The sequence below is a fragment of the Epinephelus lanceolatus genome, chromosome 16, assembly GCF_041903045.1.
Source record: "Epinephelus lanceolatus isolate andai-2023 chromosome 16, ASM4190304v1, whole genome shotgun sequence".
NCBI lineage: Eukaryota > Metazoa > Chordata > Actinopteri > Perciformes > Serranidae > Epinephelus > Epinephelus lanceolatus.
Genome location: NC_135749.1, coordinates 1,476,981 through 1,498,926, shown reverse-complemented (window position 1 = coordinate 1,498,926; position 21,946 = coordinate 1,476,981). Strand labels below are relative to the sequence as shown.

Here is a 21,946-nt window from a genome sequence, read left to right as displayed (position 1 = left end):
ACATTTCTCAGTCCTTCTGTATCTATCAGAGGAGGGAGTGGCTGTGGTGTGAGCCTCCCTCCATCATAAATGAGTTGTTAGATTTTTATAACTCACCCTTTGATGTTTGAAAGTTAAAAGTTGAAGATGAAATCCTGGAGTTAAAAAAGCCTTTTTGGATAAATTATAAATGACATGTAGAAAAAAGGAATTTTAATAAAATATCACTATTTTAAGCTCCATAATAATAATGATAATAATAATAATCATTATTATTTATTTATTTATTTATGTTACAGTTCCTGGCTGAGATAAGTGGTATAGTTTTCTTTAAGTAAGTAATTGATAATAATAATAACAACAATAATTTCGAAATTTACAGTTTCTGATTGTGATAAATGGTGTAATTTTAGAAATTGTAGTAACTCAAAAAACCATTGTTTTCTTTTAAAAAAAAGCAAAAAATATTTTTGTTTGTATTTCTAAAATTAATTATATAATAATAATAATAATAATAATAATAATGACCACACTACTACTACTAATAATTATTATCATCATCATTATTATTATTACTGTTTTAATTTTTTAGTTTACAGTTTCTGGTTGTGATAAATGGTGTAATTTTGGCGATTTTTAAACAAAAAACATGTCTTCCATATATGAGATAACACTTTACCAAATTAAGGTGGTGTGCAGGGCGCAGCGACGGTGGCTAGCAAACCAGAGCAGCGTGAACACCTTATTAGCTTAAAGTGGTATATGAGGGATATACCAGCTCATCCAGTACTGGTCTTTATTTCCCTGTACAGGATGAATACAGAGTACATTTTTCGAACATTTCATTAAAGATATCCTGGAAAACCTGAGTTGTTTCTGTGTAACGTTTGTGCATTAATCAGACTCATGTTCCTGATATATAATGTACAGCACATTAATGAAGTCAAAAGACACCAGACTGATAAACACGTGATAAAGTCTTTATTGATTTAAAATGTTGAAACCATCAACACAAGCAGCAAAGTGTTAATGTTGAAACATTGACTGATGGATAGAATAAGAGAGGTTGGCAGAGTGAGAGCAGTAGCAGAGTAAAACCAGTAGCAGAGTCCCAGTGAGTCAGGTCAGGACTGGGAACACTGGTCTCTCCTCAGTGTCTCTGAGAGTGGAGTCTGGGAGCCCTGGGTGGCCTCACAGGTCACAGAGCCCACCTTCCCCCACTGGTCTGCAGGGAGCCTCAGGGTGCTGCTCCAGCTGTAGTGGCCGTCCTTCTCCAGCACCCCGGGGCTCCTGCTCTCCTCCCAGCTGCTGCTGCTGCTGCTGCTGCTGCCGTCCACCTTCCAGGCCAGACTCCAGTCTGAGGGGAAGCCCTTGTTGGCCAGGCACATGAGCGTGGCCTTCCCCTGCTGCAGCTCCTCTCTGGAGGGGGGCAGCACCGTCAGGGTGGGGACGACTCGACCCACTGGAGGAGGAGACACAGAGACAATATGAGGAAAGTTCATACAAAGAGAAAATAAACCCCACCCTGGTGGCTGCAGCAGAGGAGGCTAGTAGTTCTATTGGTCGTCCTCAGATTGGATGAAACTGCTCGTTAACGTTTCACTTCCCTCTTTGAGCTCAGTAACCATGGCAACAGACAGGCATCACTGCTGAACCATAGCAACAGACAGGTTTCAGGACTAAAGATAAAAAGTTTAACGTGGCATTTTGTTCCTCTGATGTATTCACGTTTAATCTGCCTCTGTCTAATCTAAAAAAATGGTTTACATTATTGTAAGGTGTCTTAACAAATAACTGGTCTAAAACAGAAAAGACCTTGATGGTGTGTGCTGGCTTTGTTGGTTCAAAGTGAACATCGTAACAACTGAATTACATATTAAACTCATCAAATCAGTCCTACTCATACAGCATGTTGTTTAAACAACAGCCATCTTTGAAGATATTCTTTCATGACATGCATTGTGTGAAGATTGTCAATGTTTGAGAAAGATCAATAAAACCTATGAGAATGTTTGCCCCAGTAGTTGGGCTGAAAGTTTCACATTATTTCCATCTGACAGAATCATTTGTGGAAACTTCATATTTACAGACTGTTTCAATTGAAATTCGAGAGAAACAAAATATTGAACTGAAGAAGAATTGAGTCTGTTTGAGGACATTATGTGACACATTTAAGAATCATCACAATTATATTAAACTCCAATTATCAGCTAAAATATTGCAGCACAGTCTACAGATATGAAATAAAACAGAATCAATATAGAATTTGGGTTATTAAAGGAGTCAAATGTACTTACAGTTAACATCCAGTCTGGTTCCTCCACCAAAAGTCCACCACAGTGATACAAACTGATTGAGTGGTCGTACAAAAACCTCTGACTGTACAGAGACACGGCTCTCTGACTTTGACACAAACACACTCACCAAACACATTCCCAGTTTACCCAGTTTATTAAGTGACGGCTTGTAATGTTTGAAACTTATTCACAAATATGACTATTTATTTAACATTTAGTTTTCTGAAATGTTTAACATCTACAAGCAATAATAATTTCTCTTCAGGTAAAACAAATTAAAATTTCTCCAGTAAATTCTAACATATGTAAATGATTATTATGAACTCATGTTTATTGTAAATTATGATTATTGATAAATAGGAATTTTGCTCAAAAGTAAAATTGTCGCACTGTGAAGTTGATTTGTTTGGTATTGAATTCGAGGAAATTCATAAAATATTCAGGTATAAATTTGCTCATCAAACTCAAAGCAAATCCACATGTAAATGATGAGTGACACATTCCTGATCAATCCTCTGATAAATGTATTGATCCATTGATAAACAGCATCATCAGAGTAATCCAAGTCCCTGTTGGAGTCAGTCAGAGCATTTCCATAGAGAGCCACTTTGCATCAGCAGCACCATGCTCCAGTGCTCTGGGAGAGTTTATAGTCCTGAGAGTTGAACACTGGATGACTGACAGCTGTCCTTCATGACAACAGAAGCCACAGAAATCCTCCTCTTCATCAAAAACATGACTTTGACCTCCGTCCTCATCTGGACTCTCCTCTGCTGCTGCTTCACAGGTAAAGTCCAGAGAATCAAACTCCTCTCCTCTATCAACATCCGTCCCTCTGAAATGAAGACCACAAAACCATGACGCTGCTTTATGTTTTTGTGTCTGTATCCTCAGAGTCCAGAGGTCAGGTCACAGTGACTCAGCCTGGAGCAGTGAGATCTGCTCTGGGAGGCTCCGTCTCCATCAGCTGTAGGACCAGTCAGAGGGTTTATGGTGGGAGCTACTTGCACTGGTACCAACAGAGAGATGGAGAAACTCCTAAACTGCTCATTTATGCAACTAGCACTCGAGCATCAGGGATTCCAGGTCGTTTTTCAGGCAGTGGATCAAACTCTGACTTCACTCTGACCATCAGTGGAGTTCAGGCTGAAGATGCAGCAGTTTATTACTGTCAGAGTTATCATGAGGTCAACAGTCAGAGTGTGTTCACACAGTGAAAAAGCGTCGTACAAAAACCTCCCTCAGTCAGACTGAACAGAAACTGAAGTGACTGCTGCAGCTGGAAGCTACTGCAGAGACTGATACACTTCACTGAGGACACACACACACACACACACACACACACACACCAAATTCACAATGTGATAAAAAACAAATGTCTCCACATTGAATTAAATTCTCAGGACACAGAAGCTCCACGTCTCTGAACAAACTGTGGCTGTCTGAAGGCAGAACATTGGATCCAAAAACATGTGGTGGATGTTTTCACATGTCCAGAATGTTGGACCCAATCATTATCAGACCGGTGTTAATCCTGCCCAAACCTGACAGGCAAAAATTACATTGAAAAAATCAAAGGTCAGATGTGAAGGGGACCTGAGCTCAGCCTCACCCGACCTGAATAGAAGGTTCAAACACCCTGACTGCATCTGACACGCGTGTTTTAAAATACGTGTGTTGTTTTAAATGGCTGAACAGGCACCAAATGATTTTTCTCCTCAAAGGACAATATTTGATGAAAGAAATAAATTATTAATAACAACACAAACTTGTGCCTGCCGACACATAAATAAGAAAGTTTCTCCTCAAATCCTGCTGGATGTGTAATGTTGTCATTTTAGATCTGATGCATTTTCCTGTTACTGATGTCCTACAAATGAATGAAGTCAGAGAAACTGAAAATGTTTTTGATTCTTGAAGAGCTGTAGCAATTATTTACTGATAAACTGTAGCTTAAAGGGATAGTGCACCCAAAAATGAAAATTCATCCATTATCTACTCACACATATGCCGATGGAGGCCCTGGTGAAGTTTTAGAGTCCTCACATCCCTTGTGGAGATCGGCGGGGGCAGCAGCTAGCACACCTAATGGCAGACGGTGCACCAGACTAACGTCCAGGAACACAAAATTGAATCCACAGAGTATCTCCATACTGCTCATCCATAGTGATCCAAGTGTGCTGCAGCCCGACATAAAAAGTTGTTTCAGTAAACATCATATGAACTCTGTTTTTAGCCTCACTGTAGCCTGTAGCTCTGACTGCTTCTCTGTGCTCCGCGCTCACGTGTGCGCGCTCAGGGTGATCGGTGATGCACGGTCTCTGAAGAGCAGCAGTCTCGTCAGTACTGATGTCCAGATTCTCAAGTGCAGGCATCGCCAACTCCCAGTCTGAGCAGCAAAGACTTTCCTCATCCGTTGGCATTGCTTTGCATTTGAAACAACTACACCACCAGGTTTCCAGTGCTCGACTCCGGTATTCTGCGGCTGGCTGAGGCTCATGAGCTGCGGCGGCTGCTTCGTCCAGTAGCCTGAGTTCCGTGCGTATACTCGGGCTCAAACAAATACGGCTCAACAAAGAAATGCTGTTCCTCCTCAGTTTCAAAGTCTTCAGACATGTTGGGCTGTCCTTTGCTAAAAGACCGTAGTGCAAATGATCTTTTAGCTCTGTGGTTACTGTTGTCTCCCCCTGCGGTGCACGTGTAACGTGATGTAAACACGGGTGAGCAAAGCTCATGCTTTCGCTGGTCGCACGCAAGCGCACACACGTGAGCGCGGAGCACAGAGAAGCAGTCAGAGCTACAGGCTACAATGAGGCTAAAAACAGAGTTTGAAACAACTTTTTATGTCGGGGCTGCAGCACACTTGGATCACTACGGATGAGCAGTATGGAGATACTATGTGGATTCAATTTTGTGTTCTTAGACGTTAGTCTGGTGCACCGTCTGCCATTAGGTGTGCTAGCTGCTGCCCCCGCCGATCTCCACAAGGGATGTGAGGACTCTAAAACTTCACCTGAGCCTCCGTCGGCATATGGGTGAGTAGATAATGGCTGAATTTTCATTTTTGGGTGCACTATCCCTTTAAACTCTACAATACTCTCACAGTATTGCTGTTACTAACTTTACTCTACAGCAGCATTGTAGTCTACGTCATATGCAGGTCTGAGCCATAAACCCACTGAGACAGAAAACATATGATTAATTACAATTACCTGTGAATGCACCTGAACTGTAGATTGTGTTGGATTTTTAGTGGAGCATGTGAAGTTGTCTTGGCCGATGTATCTTTTCTGTTTTATTTCGTGACCTAATGCTGTTTTCATGTTGCCTTCGTGGCCAAATATTTCTTGTGAAATGTATTTTTATTCTGAGAGGACATTTATATAGATAAGAAACTGTAACGAAGATTTGTTTAATTTAAAGGCTTAATTACAATACAACCACCTGAGTTTGGCTGTCCAGGCCTTTCACAGCCACTGACACGCCGGCAGCACAATGATGATGTCACTGATTCTACTGCTGGCCACCCTGGGGCTCCTTGTTCAGGGTGAGACTCTCTTCTGTCTGAAAACTTTGCTTCAGGATGCAACCAGGTTCACCACAATGATGTTCTGCTCTGATGGAGAAACACTGAAACAAGCAGCATTTACCTTCTTCCATCTATTCTCCATGTTAAAGAAATGAGACTCTTCTGTTTGGATGTTGATCATCTTTCTCCAAGCTGGATCTGTCTCAATAACCCTTCTCCTCTTTCTCATGTTTTCAGATTCATCAGGAGAAACCATCCTGACTCAGTCTCCTGGATCTCAGTCTGTTGCTCCAGGACAAACTGTCTCCATCACGTGTAAAACCAGCACAAGTGTAAATAACTGGCTCCACTGGTACCTTCAGAAACCTGGAAAAGCTCCTAAACTCCTGATTTATAGAGCTACAACTCGTCAGTCTGGAGTTTCAGATCGTTTTAGTGGAAGTGGATCTGGGACTGACTTCACTCTGACCATCAGAGGAGTTCAGGCTGAAGATTCAGGAGTTTACTACTGTCAGCAGAGTGGCAGCTTCCCGTTCACACAGTGATACAACGTCGTACAAAAACCTCCCTCAGCTGGAGAGGAACTGATCTGATTCAACAGCTGCACTGAAACTAAAACAACACAAGTTTTACTCAGAACAAAAAAATGTAGTTAAGAAAAATTCACTTAGAACATTTATAATCTAAATATACTGTATATAAAACACTATGTATATTTTATTTATTCAGACTTTTAACATTCTGCTGCACATCAAAGCTAAACTCTCATCTCGTCTCGTCTCGTTGCGTCGTCCTCTGCTTATCCGGGTCCGGGTCGCGGGGGCAGCAGCCTCAGCAAAGAAGCCCAGACAGTCCTCTCCCCAGCCACCTCCATCAGCTCTTCCGAGGGAACCCTGAGGCGTTCCCAGGCCAGCCGGGCAATGTAATCCCTCCAGCGTGTCCTGGGGCGGCCCCGAGGTCTCCTCCCGGTTGGACATGTCCGAAACACCTCCCAAGGGAGGCGTCCGGGAGGCATCCTTACCAGATGCCCGAACCACCTCAACTGGCTCCTCTCGATGTGGAGGAGCAGCGGCTCTACTCCGAGTCCCTCCCGGATGTCCGAGCTTCTCACCCTATCCCTAAGGCTGAGCCCAGCCACCCTGCGGAGGAAACTCATTTCGGCCGCTTGTACTCGTGATCTTGTTCTTTCGGTCACTACCCAAAGCTCGTGACCATAGGTGAGGGTTGGAACGTAGATCGACCGGTAAATCGAGAGCTTCGCTTTCTGGTTAAGCTCCCTTTTCACCACAACGGACCGGTTAAGCCGCCCCAATCCGCCTGTCAATCTCCCGCTCCATCCTACCCTCACTCGTGAACAAGATCCCGAGGTACTTAAACTCCTCCACCTGAGGCAGGACCTCCCCCCTGACCTGGAGTGGGCAATCCACCCTTTTCCGGCTGAGGACCATGGCCTCAGACTTGGAGGTGCTGATTCTCATCCCAGCCGCTTCACACTTGGCTGCAAACCGTCCCAGCGAGAGCTGGAGGTCACTGTTCGATGGAGCTAGGAGGACCACGTCATCTGCAAATAGCAGGGACGAGATCCTCCTGTCACCAAACCTGACACCCTCCACCCCTCGGCTGCGCCTAGAAATTCTGTCCATGAAAGTTATGAACAGAACCGGTGACAAAGGGCAGCCCTGGTGGAGTCCAACCCTCACCGGGAACAGGTCCGACTTACTGCCAGCCACGCGAACCAGACTTGTGCTCCTTTGGTACAGGGACTGGATGGCCCTTAGCAGAGGGCCACCAACCCCATACTCCTGGAGCACCCCCCACAGGATGCCCCTGGGGACACGGTCGTAAGCCTTCTCCAAATCCATAAAACACATGTGGACTGGTTGGGCGAATTCCCATGCCCCCTCCAGCACCCTGACGAGGGTAAAGAGCTGGTCCACGGTTCCGCTTCCAGGACAAAAACAACATTGCTCCTCCTCAATCCGAGGTTCAACTATCGACCGGACCCTCTTCTCCAGCACCCTGGAGTAGACCTTACCGGGTAGGCTGAGGAGTGTGATCCCCCTATAGTTGGAACACACCCTCTGGTCTCCTTTCTTGAAGATGGGGACCACGACCCCGGTCTGCCACTCCAGAGGCACTGCCCCCGATGTCCACACAATGTTGCAGTGGCGTGTCAGCCAGGACAGCCCTACAACATCCAGAGCCTTGAAATATCCAGGGCGAATCTCATCAATCCCCGGGGCCCCGCTGCCGCGCAGTTCCTTCACTACCTCGGCGACTTCTGCCCCCGAAATTGGACGACCTGCCCCCGAGACCCCCGGCTCTGTTTCCTCACTGGAATACGTGTTGGTGGGATTGAGGAGCTCCTTAAAGTATTCCTTCCACCACCCGACAATGTCCCCAGTTGACGTCAGCAGCTCCCCACCCCCACTGTAAACAGTGTGAGCAAGTTGCCGCCTTCCCCCCCTGAGGCGCCGGACGGTTTGCCAGAACCTCTTTGGAGCCGATCGATAGTCTTTCTCCATGGCCTCACCGAACTCCTCCCACGCCCGAGTTTTTGCCTCCGCGACTGCCGCTGCTGCGCTCCGCTTGGCCCGCCGGTACCCGTCAGCTGGTTCTGGAGACCCACAGACCAACCATGCCCTGTAGGCCTCCTTCTTCAGCCTGACGGCTCCCCTCACCTCTGGTGTCCACCAGCGGGTTCGGGGGTTACCGCTGCGACTGGCCCCAGCGGCCTTGCAGCCACAGCTCGCAACCACCGCCTCGACAATGGCAGAGCCGAACAAGGCCCATTCGGACTCAATGTCCCCCTCCGCCCTCGGGACGCGGTCGAAGCTCTCCCGGAGTTGGGAGTTGAAGATCATCTTGACAGGTTCTTCCTCCAGGCGTTCCCAGCAGACCCTCACTGCTCGTTTGGGCCTGCCAGGTCTGCGCAGCGTCCTCCCCTGCCACCTGATCCAACTCACCACCAGGTGGTGATCAGTTGACAGCTCTGCTCCTCTCTTCACCCGAGTGTCCAGAACATATGGTCGCAGGTCAAATGACACGACTACAAAGTCGATCATTGACCTGCGACCTAGACTGTCCTGGTGCCACGTGCACCGATGGACATCCTTATGTTTGAACATGGTGTTAGTTATGGCCAAACTGCGACCCACACAGAAGTCCAATAACTGCACACCACTCGGGTTCAGATTGGGCAGGCCGTTCCTCCCAATCACGCCCCTCCAGGTCCTGCTGTCATTGCCCACGTGAGCATTGAAGTCCCCCAGCAGAACAATGGAGTCCCCGGCTGGGGCACTGTCCAGCACCCGTCCCAGGGACTCCAAAAAGGGCGGGTACTCTGAACTGCTGTTCGGCACATAAGCACAGACAACAGTCAGGACCCGTTCCCCGACCCGAAGGCGCAGGGACGCAACCCTTTCGTCTACTGGGGTAAACCCCAACGTACAGGCAGAGAGTCTGGGGGCTATCAGAAAGCCCACCCTGGCCCTCCGCCTCTCACCCGGAGGAACTCCAGCAAAGGAGAGAGAGTCCAACCCCTCTCAAGGACTTGGGTTCCAGAGCTGGAACTATGTGTCGAGGTGAGGCCGACTATATCTAGCCGGTAGCACTCAACCTCTTCCACAAGCTCCGGCTCCTTCCCCGCCAGAGAGGTGACATTCCATGTCCCAAGAGCCAACTTCTGTAGCCGAGGATCGGACTGCCAAGGTCCCCGCCTTGGTCTGCTGCCCAATCCACACTGCACCGAACCCTTCTGGATCCCTCTGCGGGTGGTGGGCCTGCAGGGGGACGAGCCCATGTAGCCGGTTCGGGCCAGACTCCATGGGCGAAGCTAAACTCTGTTGAAGAATGATTTCAATCATTTGATAAATTTAATTCATAGAGTATGATAACACATGAACACTAAAACTGTAAATATTATTTATTTTAAATCTTACAATATTTTATTTGATCCTGAACAAACTCATCATTGAAATGAATTACATTAAATCTCAATAATTTTCAGGTTGTAAAATTACTAGTTATGTGCATAACATTTTAACCATTTTGTGTGTTTTGTTTTCCAGTACAAACATGTATTTTATAGGTAAAACCATAAACGATTTATGGAGTATGTAAATCAGTCACATTTTAATTCTGTTCTTTTGTCATCTCTTTATTTCTCTTTGTGGTTCTTCAGCAGAAACAGGATGTTAATATTTCCCAGTTTAAATTTGTAGATCAAACTCATTTTATTTCTCTCTATGCAGACGATATACTGCTATTTATTTCAGATTTAACAAACACTTTTCAGACTTTTGTAGATTAATTCAAATAATAATGCATGTTCTTTGGAGACACCTGAAGTAATTACAATATTACAGTCCTTACTATAAAGACACTTCAGTAATGAGAGCTGATTGGATGATTTATCATTGAAATGTTCCTACCATGGGTTTTGTTCCAAAGGTTTATTATTACAGACAAATCTGTAATGACTATAGCAGAATAAGTTTTACAGTCATGAAGGCATTCATATCCATTGTGACAACAGATGATGGACTTATACTACTACCATCACTGTTTGTACTAATCAAACAATAATGAGGAGTTTTGTCTGAGTTTATGAACTCTTAAAATGTTCAGTAAAAATAGACCTATATCATATATTCTGAAACTTTCTTTCTGAATTCATCACAGAGAACTTACAGGATCTTTATCAGCTTATTTTTCCTCTGGATTTAATAAAGTTACTGTTACTATGAAGAGAAAATCATTCAGACACTTTGAGAATAATAAAGATGAAAACAAGTGATTTGATGAACACGTCTTTATTATGTGGAAACAGTGAAATAATATTGAAACATTGCAACAAGCTGGTAAATATTGCTATTGAAAGATGTCAAATGAAAGACAGAGATAGTTCCAGAGTGCAGAGTGAGAGCAATAGCAGAGTAAAACCAGTAGCAGAGTCCCAGTGAGTCAGGTCAGGACTGGGAACACTGGTCTCTCCTCAGTGTCTCTGAGAGCGGAGTCTGGGAGCCCTGGGTGGCCTCACAGGTCACAGAGCCCACCTTCCCCCACTGGTCTGCAGGGAGCCTCAGGGTGCTGCTCCAGCTGTAGTGGCCGTCCTTCTCCAGCACCCCGGGGCTCCTGCTCTCCTCCCAGCTGCTGCTGCTGCTGCTGCTGCTGCCGTCCACCTTCCAGGCCAGACTCCAGTCTGAGGGGAAGCCCTTGTTGGCCAGGCACATGAGCGTGGCCTTCCCCTGCTGCAGCTCCTCTCTGGAGGGGGGCAGCACCGTCAGGGTGGGACGGACATCACCTAGGAGACACCAATCAGCTTAGAGGACAGGGACCACACAGCTGTCAATCAAACACCAGACACTTGGACACCTTTGCTGTGTGAGAGCGGATTTTCTCCTTGAAGGAGTTTCTGTCAGATGCTTTTTCTGCTCCACCAGTCACTCACTCACTCACACATTGTTTCACTTCCCTTTCAGAAACCTCTCATGCATATCAGCACAGAAAGAGTCCTCATATGACCTGAGAGATATCAAACTACACTGGAAATAATAGAATCACAGCTTCATTATCAACACTGAATATATTTTCACTCATATATTCTTTAGTTCAAAGTCCTGGTACATTTATACAACATATTTACTGTCCAAACTCTCAACAGGACAAAAGTCAATCAGATCCACTGTTAAAGGACATTATCAGCCAAAAATAACTCACCACCAAATTTAAATTGTTCATCAGACAGATTGAAAAACACAAATAGCATCAGAGAAGAGTCAACATTATTTCAAACTGAGGTTAAAAGACAATTTGAGCCATTTTACAAGATGAGAGATTTGGCAGCATTTCTGCTTCATTCTCAGGGTTTGAAATCATTTCAACTCAACTTCAAAACAGTTTTAAAGGCTGAATTTAAAACATGTATAAAGTACGAGTGTTGTTCTCTAATCTTTCCTACAGTTTAAGTTGTTCACATTTCACAAATTCAACTGAATGTTTAAAGAGAAGTTCAGTAAAAGTGCTTTGAGTTCAACTTCAAGGTTAAAGAGGAGAAATGAACAATGAAAGTGATTTAGATCAGTCCAATGGAAACTTATATCTACTACAAATATTCAGACACTGAAATTAAAACCTTAACTGATTTAATATTTGTACAGAAACTTACTTCCAACATCCAGTCTGGTTCCTCCACCGAACGTGTACCACAGTGATACAAACTGACTGAGTCGTCGTACAAAAACCTCTGACTGTACAGAGACACGGCTCTCTGACTTTGTCTGACAAAACTTCAACTACAAGTCCTCAAATTCCAACTTTAATCTAAAAATTGAAACACAAGACTCTCTGCTCCACTGAGTTATTATGGTAGTTATATTTATCATTTCATTTGAAAAACAAAGTGAACTTTGTTTGATACACAACAGCTGGCCAAAAATTATAATTTAAAATGTAAAACCACCAATTTCATTTTCTTGACAAGTAACAGACGCAAAAAAGAAAATGTTTCCTGTAACTCAATAAAATGTGTTAAAGATTGAACTTACTTCCAACATCCAGTCTGGTTCCTCCACCAAAAGTCAACCACAGTGATACAAACTGATTGAGTCGTCGTACAAAAACCTCTGACTGTACAGAGACACGGCTCTCTGACTTTGAACACAACAAACTCAACAACAACACTTCCTCTTTTGAAAAGAATTTACTATTTAACATTATAGTTATCAAACAGTGTCACAATGTTTCAGAATTAATCACATTTTTACATCTTTATTGTTAAATTTGTCTGAAAGTAAAATTGATCCCTCTCACATTAAATGAAACCAGACAGAAGACGTTGTGAACGAAAATCTTTCTGCAGTCATCAAAGCAAATCCACATGTAAATGATGAGTGACACATTCCTGATCAATCCTCTGATAAATGTATTGATCCATTGATAAACAGCATCATCAGAGTAATCCAAGTCCCTGTTGGAGTCAGTCAGAGCATTTCCATAGAGAGCCACTTTGCATCAGCAGCACCATGCTCCAGTGCTCTGGGAGAGTTTATAGTCCTGAGAGTTGAACACTGGATGACTGACAGCTGTCCTTCATGACAACAGAAGCCACAGAAATCCTCCTCTTCATCAAAAACATGACTTTGACCTCCGTCCTCATCTGGACTCTCCTCTGCTGCTGCTTCACAGGTAAAGTCCAGAGAATCAAACTCCTCTCCTCTATCAACATCCATCCCTCTGAAATGAAGACCACAAAACCATGACGCTGCTTTATGTTTTTGTCTCTGTATCCTCAGAGTCCAGAGGTCAGGTCACAGTGACTCAGCCTGGAGCAGTGAGCTCTGCTCTGGGAGGCTCCGTCACCATCAGCTGTAGGACCAGTCATGATCCTGATACTGGTTGTGGCAGTTCTCCGTTATACCCTTGCGTATTCTGGTATAAAAAAAGAGATGGAGAAGCTCATAACCTGGTTATTTATGGAATTTCTCGACGAGCAGTGGGGGCACCAGATCGTTTTTCAGGCAGTGGATCAAACTCTGACTTCACTCTGACCATCAGTGGAGTTCAGGCTGAAGATGCAGCAGTTTACTACTGACAGAGTATCAAAACACTTGACAGGCAGTTGTTCACACAGTGAAAAAGCGTCGTACAAAAACCTCCCTCAGTCAGACTGAACAGAAACTGAAGTGACTGCTGCAGCTGGAAGCTACTGCAGAGATTGATACACTTCACTGAAGATGTGTAACAAACACAAAAAATCATCTAATTTTCTATTTCAAATGTATATTTTCAGGTTAGAGCACATACAGAAATTCTTCTTTCCAAATGTAAATCTGCAGGCTGTTTGCTCTGCTCGATGTCTATAAAACAAACTCAACATGCATATGACAATATGTGAGAAAACATTTTTGCTTCCCTGGTAGGACATGCATGGAACATCACCTCAACATCACTTTGTTGACTAAGGGGTGTATGTTTGCACATGGGCAGTAGGGACATGTACCTGCCAAAACCTTGGGAGGACATAATTGTCCTGACCTGATCTGAGTGAACTCGCTCACATTATGCTCGTTCTAACAGTTCTAACAGGAAAAGTCACATCTTGTGTTGATTCAGTGAAAAACAGTTAATTTTATCTTTCATAACGGGATGATCCCATCTTATTCTGCGTCAGAGGTGGTTTCACTCAGTTTTTGTTTTCCATCTCTGATAGCGAGCAGTAGCCTGGAAATCCAGACTCAAATCTAGAAAGATTTTGAGTCTGGCCCTCACAATACACCCTTCCTACCCGAGGGGCGGCACTAACAGATTCATATTAAATGCCCCCGCACACAACTGGATAGCACGATGGCCAATCAGAGCAAAAAACAAGGTGACGTATTCATTGCACTAAGCCCCATTTGTTTGCCGACCAGTGGGGCTAACTGATATATTATGCTTTTGCTGTATCCCGTCGGCAAAATGGCAAAAACATCCTTCCTGGAAGTGAAGGCTTCTAGGGCAGTCTTCTGTTCCTCTCTCAAGGAGAAAGATAAGTGTAGTTGGCTTAGCGTTTCTTCCACAGCTAAATTGAATGGACGCGGTCTTTTGGCAGCTGCCATCTTGGCTGTGCACTTTTCAATTCCAACAGTGCAGTGCTGTCTTCATCATGTTACGCCCGCCCAGAGCCCGCCTCTGTCAGATAGACTGATCTGATTGGTCCGATAGGCAATTCAGCGGGCTCTGCTTGTCGGGGCCAGATCACCCTGCAGAGCAAATTCGAATTTGCTGGGGGCGGGGCATCTGTATTTCCAGGTTAGGCGAGCAGCACAAAGTTGCTTAAAAAGTCCAGTGTGTAGAAATGAGGAGGATATATCAGCAGAAATTTTATATTATATAATAAGTGTGTTTTCTTGAATGTATAATCACCTGAAAATAAGAATCATTGTGTTTTCATTGCCTTAGAATGAACTGTTTATGGAGATCACTATGTTGCAACAGGTTAGGGCGGGCACCAGGCTTTGTAAACTGGTACCTACATAAAAATGGAGAAACTCCTCAACTCAAGCTCATTTCCTACACTGATGAGAGAGAGTCAGGGATTCCAGATTGTTTTTCAGGCAGTGGATCAAACTCTGACTTCACTCTGACCATCAGTGGAGTTCAGACTGAAGATGCAGCAGTTTACTACTGTCAGAGTTATCACTATATCAACAGTCAGGATGTGTTCACACAGTGAAAAAGAGTCGAACAAAAACAACATACAAAAAACTAACCTTCTATGCTGATGTTGTCCTGTTATTTAGCACAAAATCTGCATCCCTTCCCTCAGTTATTAATCAGGTCCAGATGGTAATACAGATTGCCAGGCATCTCTGAATCACATTTTGAATGTAAATCAAATCAAGTATGCTCACTTAAATAAAGTTTATTGACAACTGAATCTAACAAAATAAAAGAACAAAGGAGGCAAATGGTGGTGGACAGCAGTGCTGCTGAGAGACAGTGGGAGTGGCCCAGTATAGGGCATTTATCAGATGCCAGAGGTCACATGATCATGTGGAGAGAAGTTCTCAGGTCGACCTGCAACAGCTCCTCAGAGAAGAGGAATCAGGTCAAACATCAATACATAACATCCCCTCCCATAAGCAGGTTGATATGAGGCATCTTTTAAATAAGCAAACATGCAAATCCATCGAATCAATAACAGTGATTATACTCACGACCTTGAGAGTGCATCTGCGAGCACATTGTCTCTTTGGCTCATCCTGCACTTTATTTAAGTTAGTGTTATGAGACAACATTAAGATATGTGCAGATTACATCAGGCAGACAGTTTTTAAATTGTTCAAGATCAACCTTGTCAAATCTTCTGCTTTCTGTTTTGCGATCAGTACCATCGATTGAAAAGTGTTACTTTTTCCTCAGTAAACTCCACATAAGTTTGCTTATCAGGCTTACTGAGGCTTCTGAATTGTTGGCTATAGGCCTCAGGAACCAGCTCATAAGCCTTGAGGACAGCATTTTTAACTTTATCATAATGCTCACTTTGTTGAAGGCTCAAAGCAGAATCGCCTTCCTGAGCCTTTTCTACCAACACACTTTGGAGAAGCAGTGTCCAAGCCTGGCACATACTTCAACATTCTTCTCCATGAATGGTGGAACCAGCCTGCTATTGTTAACAATGCCAGATGGCTCAGACTCGGCCAAGCTTGGTAACACAAAAATGTTTAAAATCTAGCTCCTTAAGGAAATGCTCATGTTCCAACAGCATTTGTTTAACTGCGTTTCCTGTAACACCAGCTCTTTTAACTCAGCTGAACAGCAGCATCTGACAGTGAAGGAGACAGATTTGAGGAATCTTTGGATGGTTCAACCAGCAAAACGGCAGGTTCAGTTGAGGCCTGTGGTCTTGAAAATATCATGGTCAGTCAAGGTAGCTTTGAGAACATTTTTAATACTTTCCTTTACGTGTTTATCCTCAGGAGTAATCTTGATATTATAATAATGAACAAGTTTCAGCAGCTGATCTCTGGTAAACTGATCAACCAACTCCTCTGAGGGTGCCTCAATAAAGTCATCAAGGGAGGCCATATTAAAGGCCTCTCCTACACTGAACAACTGCTAAGTTGGCTATCAAAGCCACATGCACAAAGACAGGCCTAGAACTCACCCATCAAGATGTACAGCAAATGTTAGGTTCACCACATATAGCCAAGCTACTACTTACTAACCTAACTTAACTAATCTCCCACTGTCAAACCACAGAACTACAGCAGGCCTGTGTTCGAGAGCACAAACAAAAGCAATCCCCCAGAACCTGCCTAATATTCACTAAGCCCTAATGTCTTCTGGAGCGTGCCGGGCTCAGGGCGGCTTTAAAAGCAGAGAATCAGACCACATGACTAAGGCCCTGACATGCCTACTCCTGCCAGAGAACAAAAAACAAAAACAAATCAAATTGCACATAAACACTATACATACCATAGGCACTCACCAAAAGGGAAATAACTTAGCAGTCCTCCACCACCACATGCCACCAAGCAAACATACACAAACCTACACAGCCTAGGAGAACAAAGAAACTCCCCCGATACAAACTATCCTGGTCAAGCCCCCAATATGTTACGCCCCAGCTCAAGGGAGCATCATAGAGGAGTCAACAAAGCTTAGTTAATGCTTAGTTAAATAAATGTAATCCTCAAAAGAAAAGGACAAAGGAGGCAAATGGTGGTGGACCGCAGTGCTACTGCCAGGCTGCCAAGGAGGAGAGACAGAGGTTGGGAGTGGCCCAGTAAGGAATTTATTAGATACTGGAGGTCACATGATCATGTGGAGGGAGGTTCTCAGGTCGACCTGCAACAGCTCCTCAGAGGAGAAGAATCAGGTCAAACATATCAATACATAACACAGACTAAAACAAAAGTACATAGGCTAGTTTAAAACCATGATTATAAACTATTCCACTCTTGAATGTAACAGTTTGCTACGATGTTTATGTCACAACATCAACGAACACCACTGACCACTAGGTGAGTTTCATGGCTTTGAAAACCAACGTTTAGGGTGGTTTTAGGACAGGTACACACATGGCCATAGGCAGCAGTGTTAAGCCAGGCAGGGAAAAGCCTAATTCTCAGAAAATGAGCAAGCATCATTATTTTGCTCTTAGCCACTCTATTTCATCATAAACAACCCAGAAATGGGGCTCAAAGTGCAAAATACCAGACTTCTCCTTTAACTGTTCCTTGTTTGATTTCCTGAGCCGTGTGTGTGATCCTCTCGTTTGTATGTGTGTATGTGTATGTGTGTGTGTATGAGTATATACATGTGAATGTATGTGGTGTCTATGTATGTTTATGTATATATGTATATGCCCGTATATATATGTGTATATATATATATATATATATATATATATATATATATATATATATATATATTTGCTCTTGCTTTGTTGTCATATTTACTCTGTTCTAACTGTACTCTCAACATCATTGTAAATGAGGGCGCTTCCTCAGTGATTTCTCAAGATTAAATAAGGGTTGAATGGATATGTACAGGGAAATCAAAAGCTAAAAAAGGAACAAACCATGAAGACGTGAGAAACATGAGGGATAAGAGACACCAACATCAAATGCAGATAATGTGACAATGAAAAGGAGAAACACACAGGAGAAGGAGGGTGTTAACGAGGGACAAGTGACACCAAGGCTAATAAGGAACAGGTGAAACAAATCAGGACACAGCAGGAAAACACAAAGGCAAGAATCAACACAAAACATGACACATGTGGGGAGAAGCTCAAAGTAAAATAGAAAGCAAACAACAGATATAAACCAGGGAACATGGTTAGATATCAAAAAGTTGCGGTAAATCAATGTGAAAATGTTCCATAACAAAACTTCTAAATAATAATAGAAAATCAAAAAAGAACAGACTACCATATCAATATGCAAATATGTGAGGTAACGCTGTCAGCCAAAGTAAACAGCCTGATATGTTGAGGACAGCTCCAGTTGACTGACTCTGTGTGTTTGCATATGTGTCCTGCCTCTCTGCTCCCAGCCGTTAAGAGGCCAGTGTTGATCAGTGGCTGTCCAGGCCTTTCACAGCCACTGACACGCCGGCAGCACAATGATGATGTCACTGATTCTACTGCTGGCCACCCTGGGGCTCCTTGTTCAGGGTGAGACTCTCTTCTGTCTGAAAACTTTGCTTCAGGATGCAACCAGGTTCACCACAATGATGTTCTGCTCTGATGGAGAAACACTGAAACAAGCAGCATTTACCTTCTTCCATCTATTCTCCATGTTAAAGAAATGAGACTCTTCTGTTTGGATGTTGATCATCTTTCTCCAAGCTGGATCTGTCTCAATAACCCTTCTCCTCTTTCTCATGTTTTCAGATTCATCAGGAGAAATCATCCTGACTCAGTCTCCTGGATCTCAGTCTGTTGCTCCAGGACAAACTGTCTCCATCAGGTGTAAAACCAGTACAAGTGTAAGTGACTACCTCCACTGGTACCTTCAGAAACCTGGAGAAGCTCCTAAACTCCTGATTTATAGAGCTACAACTCGTCAGTCTGGAGTTTCAGATCGTTTTAGTGGAAGTGGATCTGGGACTGACTTCACTCTGACCATCAGAGGAGTTCAGGCTGAAGATTCAGGAGTTTACTACTGTCAGCAGAGTGGCAGCTTCCCGTTCACACAGTGATACAACGTCGTACAAAAACCTCCCTCAGCTGGAGAGGAACTGATCTGACTCAACAGCTGCACTGAAACTAAAACAACACAAGTTTTACTCGGAACAAAAAATGCAGTGAAATATAATTCACTGAGAACATTTATAATCTAAATATACTGTATATAAAACACTATGTATAGTTTATTTATTCAGGCTTTTAACATTCTGCTGCACATCAAAGCTAAACTCTGTTGAAGAATGATTTAATGATTCATAATAGAATAATAATAATTTAATTCATAGAGTATGATAACACATGAATGTATGAATGTAAATATTATATATTTTAAATCTTACCATTTTTCATTGGATCTTTAAGGAACTAATTTTTTAAATAGTTAACAACACTTGATATCAACGTTTTGTCATGTTGTACAATTACTTATGTGTACAACATATTTGAGCCATTTTGTGTGTTTTGCATTCCAACAAAAATATGTATTTTATAGATTACACCAAAAAACTATTTATGGAGTATGTAAATCAGTCACATTTTAATTCTGTTCTTTTGTCATCTCTTTATTTCTCTTTGTGGTTCTTCAGCAGAAACAGGATGTAAATATTTCCCAGTTTAAATTTGTAGATCAAACTCATTTTATTTCTCTCTATGCAGACGATATACTGCTATTTATTTCAGATTTAACAAACACTTTTCAGACTTTTGTAGATTAATTCAAATAATAATGCATGTTCTTTGGAGACACCTGAAGTAATTCCAATATTACAGTCCTTACTATAAAGACACTTCAGTAATGAGAGCTGATTGGATGATTTATCATTGAAATGTTCCTACCATGGGTTTTGTTCCAAAGGTTTATTATTACAGACAAATCTGTAATGACTATAGCAGAATAAGTTTTACAGTCATGAAGGCATTCATATCCATTGTGACAACAGATGATGGACTTATACTACTACCATCACTGTTTGTACTAATCAAACAATAATGAGGAGTTTTGTCTGATTTTATGAACTCTTAAAATGTTCAGTAAAAATAGACCTATATCATATATTCTGAAACTTTCTTTCTGAATTCATCACAGAAAACTTACAGGATCTTTATCAGCTTATTTTTCCTCTGGATTTAATAAAGTTACTGTTACTATGAAGAGAAAATCATTCAGACACTTTGAGAATAATAAAGATGAAAACAAGTGATTTGATGAACACGTCTTTATTATGTGGAAACAGTGAAATAATATTGAAACATTGCAACAAGCTGGTAAATATTGCTATTGAAAGATGTCAAATGAAAGACAGAGATAGTTCCAGAGTGCAGAGTGAGAGCAGTAGCAGAGTAAAACCAGTAGCAGAGTCCCAGTGAGTCAGGTCAGGACTGGGAACACTGGTCTCTCCTCAGTGTCTCTGAGAGCGGAGTCTGGGAGCCCTGGGTGGCCTCACAGGTCACAGAGCCCACCTTCCCCCACTGGTCTGCAGGGAGCCTCAGGGTGCTGCTCCAGCTGTAGTGGCCGTCCTTCTCCAGCACCCCGGGGCTCCTGCTCTCCTCCCAGCTGCTGCTGCTGCTGCTGCTGCTGCCGTCCACCTTCCAGGCCAGACTCCAGTCTGAGGGGAAGCCCTTGTTGGCCAGGCACATGAGCGTGGCCTTCCCCTGCTGCAGCTCCTCTCTGGAGGGGGGCAGCACCGTCAGGGTGGGACGGACATCACCTAGGAGACACCAATCAGCTTAGAGGACAGGGACCACACAGCTGTCAATCAAACACCAGACACTTGGACACCTTTGCTGTGTGAGAGCGGATTTTCTCCTTGAAGGAGTTTCTGTCAGATGCTTTTTCTGCTCCACCAGTCACTCACTCACTCACACATTGTTTCACTTCCCTTTCAGAAACCTCTCATGCATATCAGCACAGAAAGAGTCCTCATATGACCTGAGAGATATCAAACTACACTGGAAATAAAAGAATCACAGCTTCATTATCAACACTGAATATATTTTCACTCATATATTCTTTAGTTCAAAGTCCTGGTACATTTATACAAACATATTTACTGTCCAAACTCTCAACAGGACAAAAGTCAATCAGATCCACTGTTAAAGGACATTATCAGCCAAAATAACTCACCACCAAATTTAAATTGTTCATCAGACAGATTGAAAAACACAAATAGCATCAGAGAAAAGTCAACATTATTTCAAACTGAGGTTAAAAGACAAATTGAGCCATTTTACAAGATGAGAGATTTGGCAGCATTTCTGCTTCATTCTCAGGGCTTTAAATCATTTCAACTCAACTTCAAAACAGTTTTAAAGGCTGAATTTAAAACATGTATAAAGTACGAGTGTTGTTCTCTAATCTTTCCTACAGTTTAAGTTGTTCACATTTCACAAATTCAACTGAATGTTTAAAGAGAAGTTCAGTAAAAGTGCTTTGAGTTCAACTTCAAGGTTAAAGAGGAGAAATGAACAATGAAAGTGATTTAGATCAGTCCAATGGAAACTTATATCTACTACAAATATTCAGACACTGAAATTAAAACCTTAACTGATTTAATATTTGTGCAGAAACTTACTTCCAACATCCAGTCTGGTTCCTCCACTGAACGTGTACCACAGTGATACAAACTGATTGAGTCGTCGTACAAAAACCTCTGACTGTACAGAGACACGGCTCTCTGACTTTGTCTGACAAAACTTCAACTACAAGTCCTCAAATTCCAACTTTAAGCTAAAAATTGAAACACAAGACTCTCTGCTCCACTGAGTTATTATGGTAGTTATATTTATCATTTCATTTGAAAAACAAAGTGAACTTTGTTTCATACACAACAGCTGGCCAAGAATTACAAGTTGAAATGTAAAACCACCAATTTCATTTTCTTGACAAGTAACAGACGCAAAAAAGAAAATGTTTCCTGTAACTCAATAAAATTTGTTAAAGATTGAACTTACTTCCAACAT

At 42.8% G+C, this 21,946-nt stretch overlaps 2 pseudogenes and 4 gene segments (V, D, J or C); 3 read left to right on the top strand and 3 right to left on the bottom strand.

Annotated features, from left to right (window-relative positions):
* Window positions 1-938: 938 nt before the first annotated feature.
* On the bottom strand, window positions 939-2,427 carry LOC144467347 (Ig kappa-b4 chain C region-like). The segment is given in 2 exon segments: window positions 939-1,441; window positions 2,277-2,427. Coding segments are annotated over 2 exon segments (474 nt in total).
* Window positions 2,428-5,373: 2,946 nt separating this feature from the next.
* Window positions 5,374-6,372, top strand: LOC144467354 (immunoglobulin kappa variable 3-20-like). The segment is given in 2 exon segments: window positions 5,374-5,823; window positions 6,043-6,372. Coding segments are annotated over 2 exon segments (360 nt in total).
* A 4,228-nt stretch (window positions 6,373-10,600) lies between these two features.
* LOC144467411 (Ig kappa-b4 chain C region pseudogene) lies at window positions 10,601-12,362 on the bottom strand (annotated as a pseudogene). The gene is made up of 3 exons (XR_013493632.1): window positions 12,354-12,362; window positions 11,975-12,056; window positions 10,601-11,110 (listed from the first exon to the last, which is right to left on the bottom strand). The product of XR_013493632.1 is annotated as an Ig kappa-b4 chain C region pseudogene (transcript).
* Window positions 12,363-12,698: 336 nt separating this feature from the next.
* On the top strand, window positions 12,699-15,101 carry LOC144467410 (putative non-functional immunoglobulin lambda variable 1-50). The segment is given in 4 exon segments: window positions 12,699-12,993; window positions 13,101-13,387; window positions 13,979-13,983; window positions 14,785-15,101. Coding segments are annotated over 4 exon segments (624 nt in total).
* A 3,180-nt stretch (window positions 15,102-18,281) lies between these two features.
* Window positions 18,282-19,979, top strand: LOC144458276 (immunoglobulin kappa variable 3-20-like). The segment is given in 2 exon segments: window positions 18,282-18,472; window positions 18,692-19,979. Coding segments are annotated over 2 exon segments (360 nt in total).
* Window positions 19,980-20,187: 208 nt separating this feature from the next.
* Window positions 20,188-21,946, bottom strand: LOC144467409 (Ig kappa-b4 chain C region pseudogene; annotated as a pseudogene). The gene is made up of 3 exons (XR_013493631.1): window positions 21,938-21,946; window positions 21,559-21,640; window positions 20,188-20,694 (listed from the first exon to the last, which is right to left on the bottom strand). The product of XR_013493631.1 is annotated as an Ig kappa-b4 chain C region pseudogene (transcript).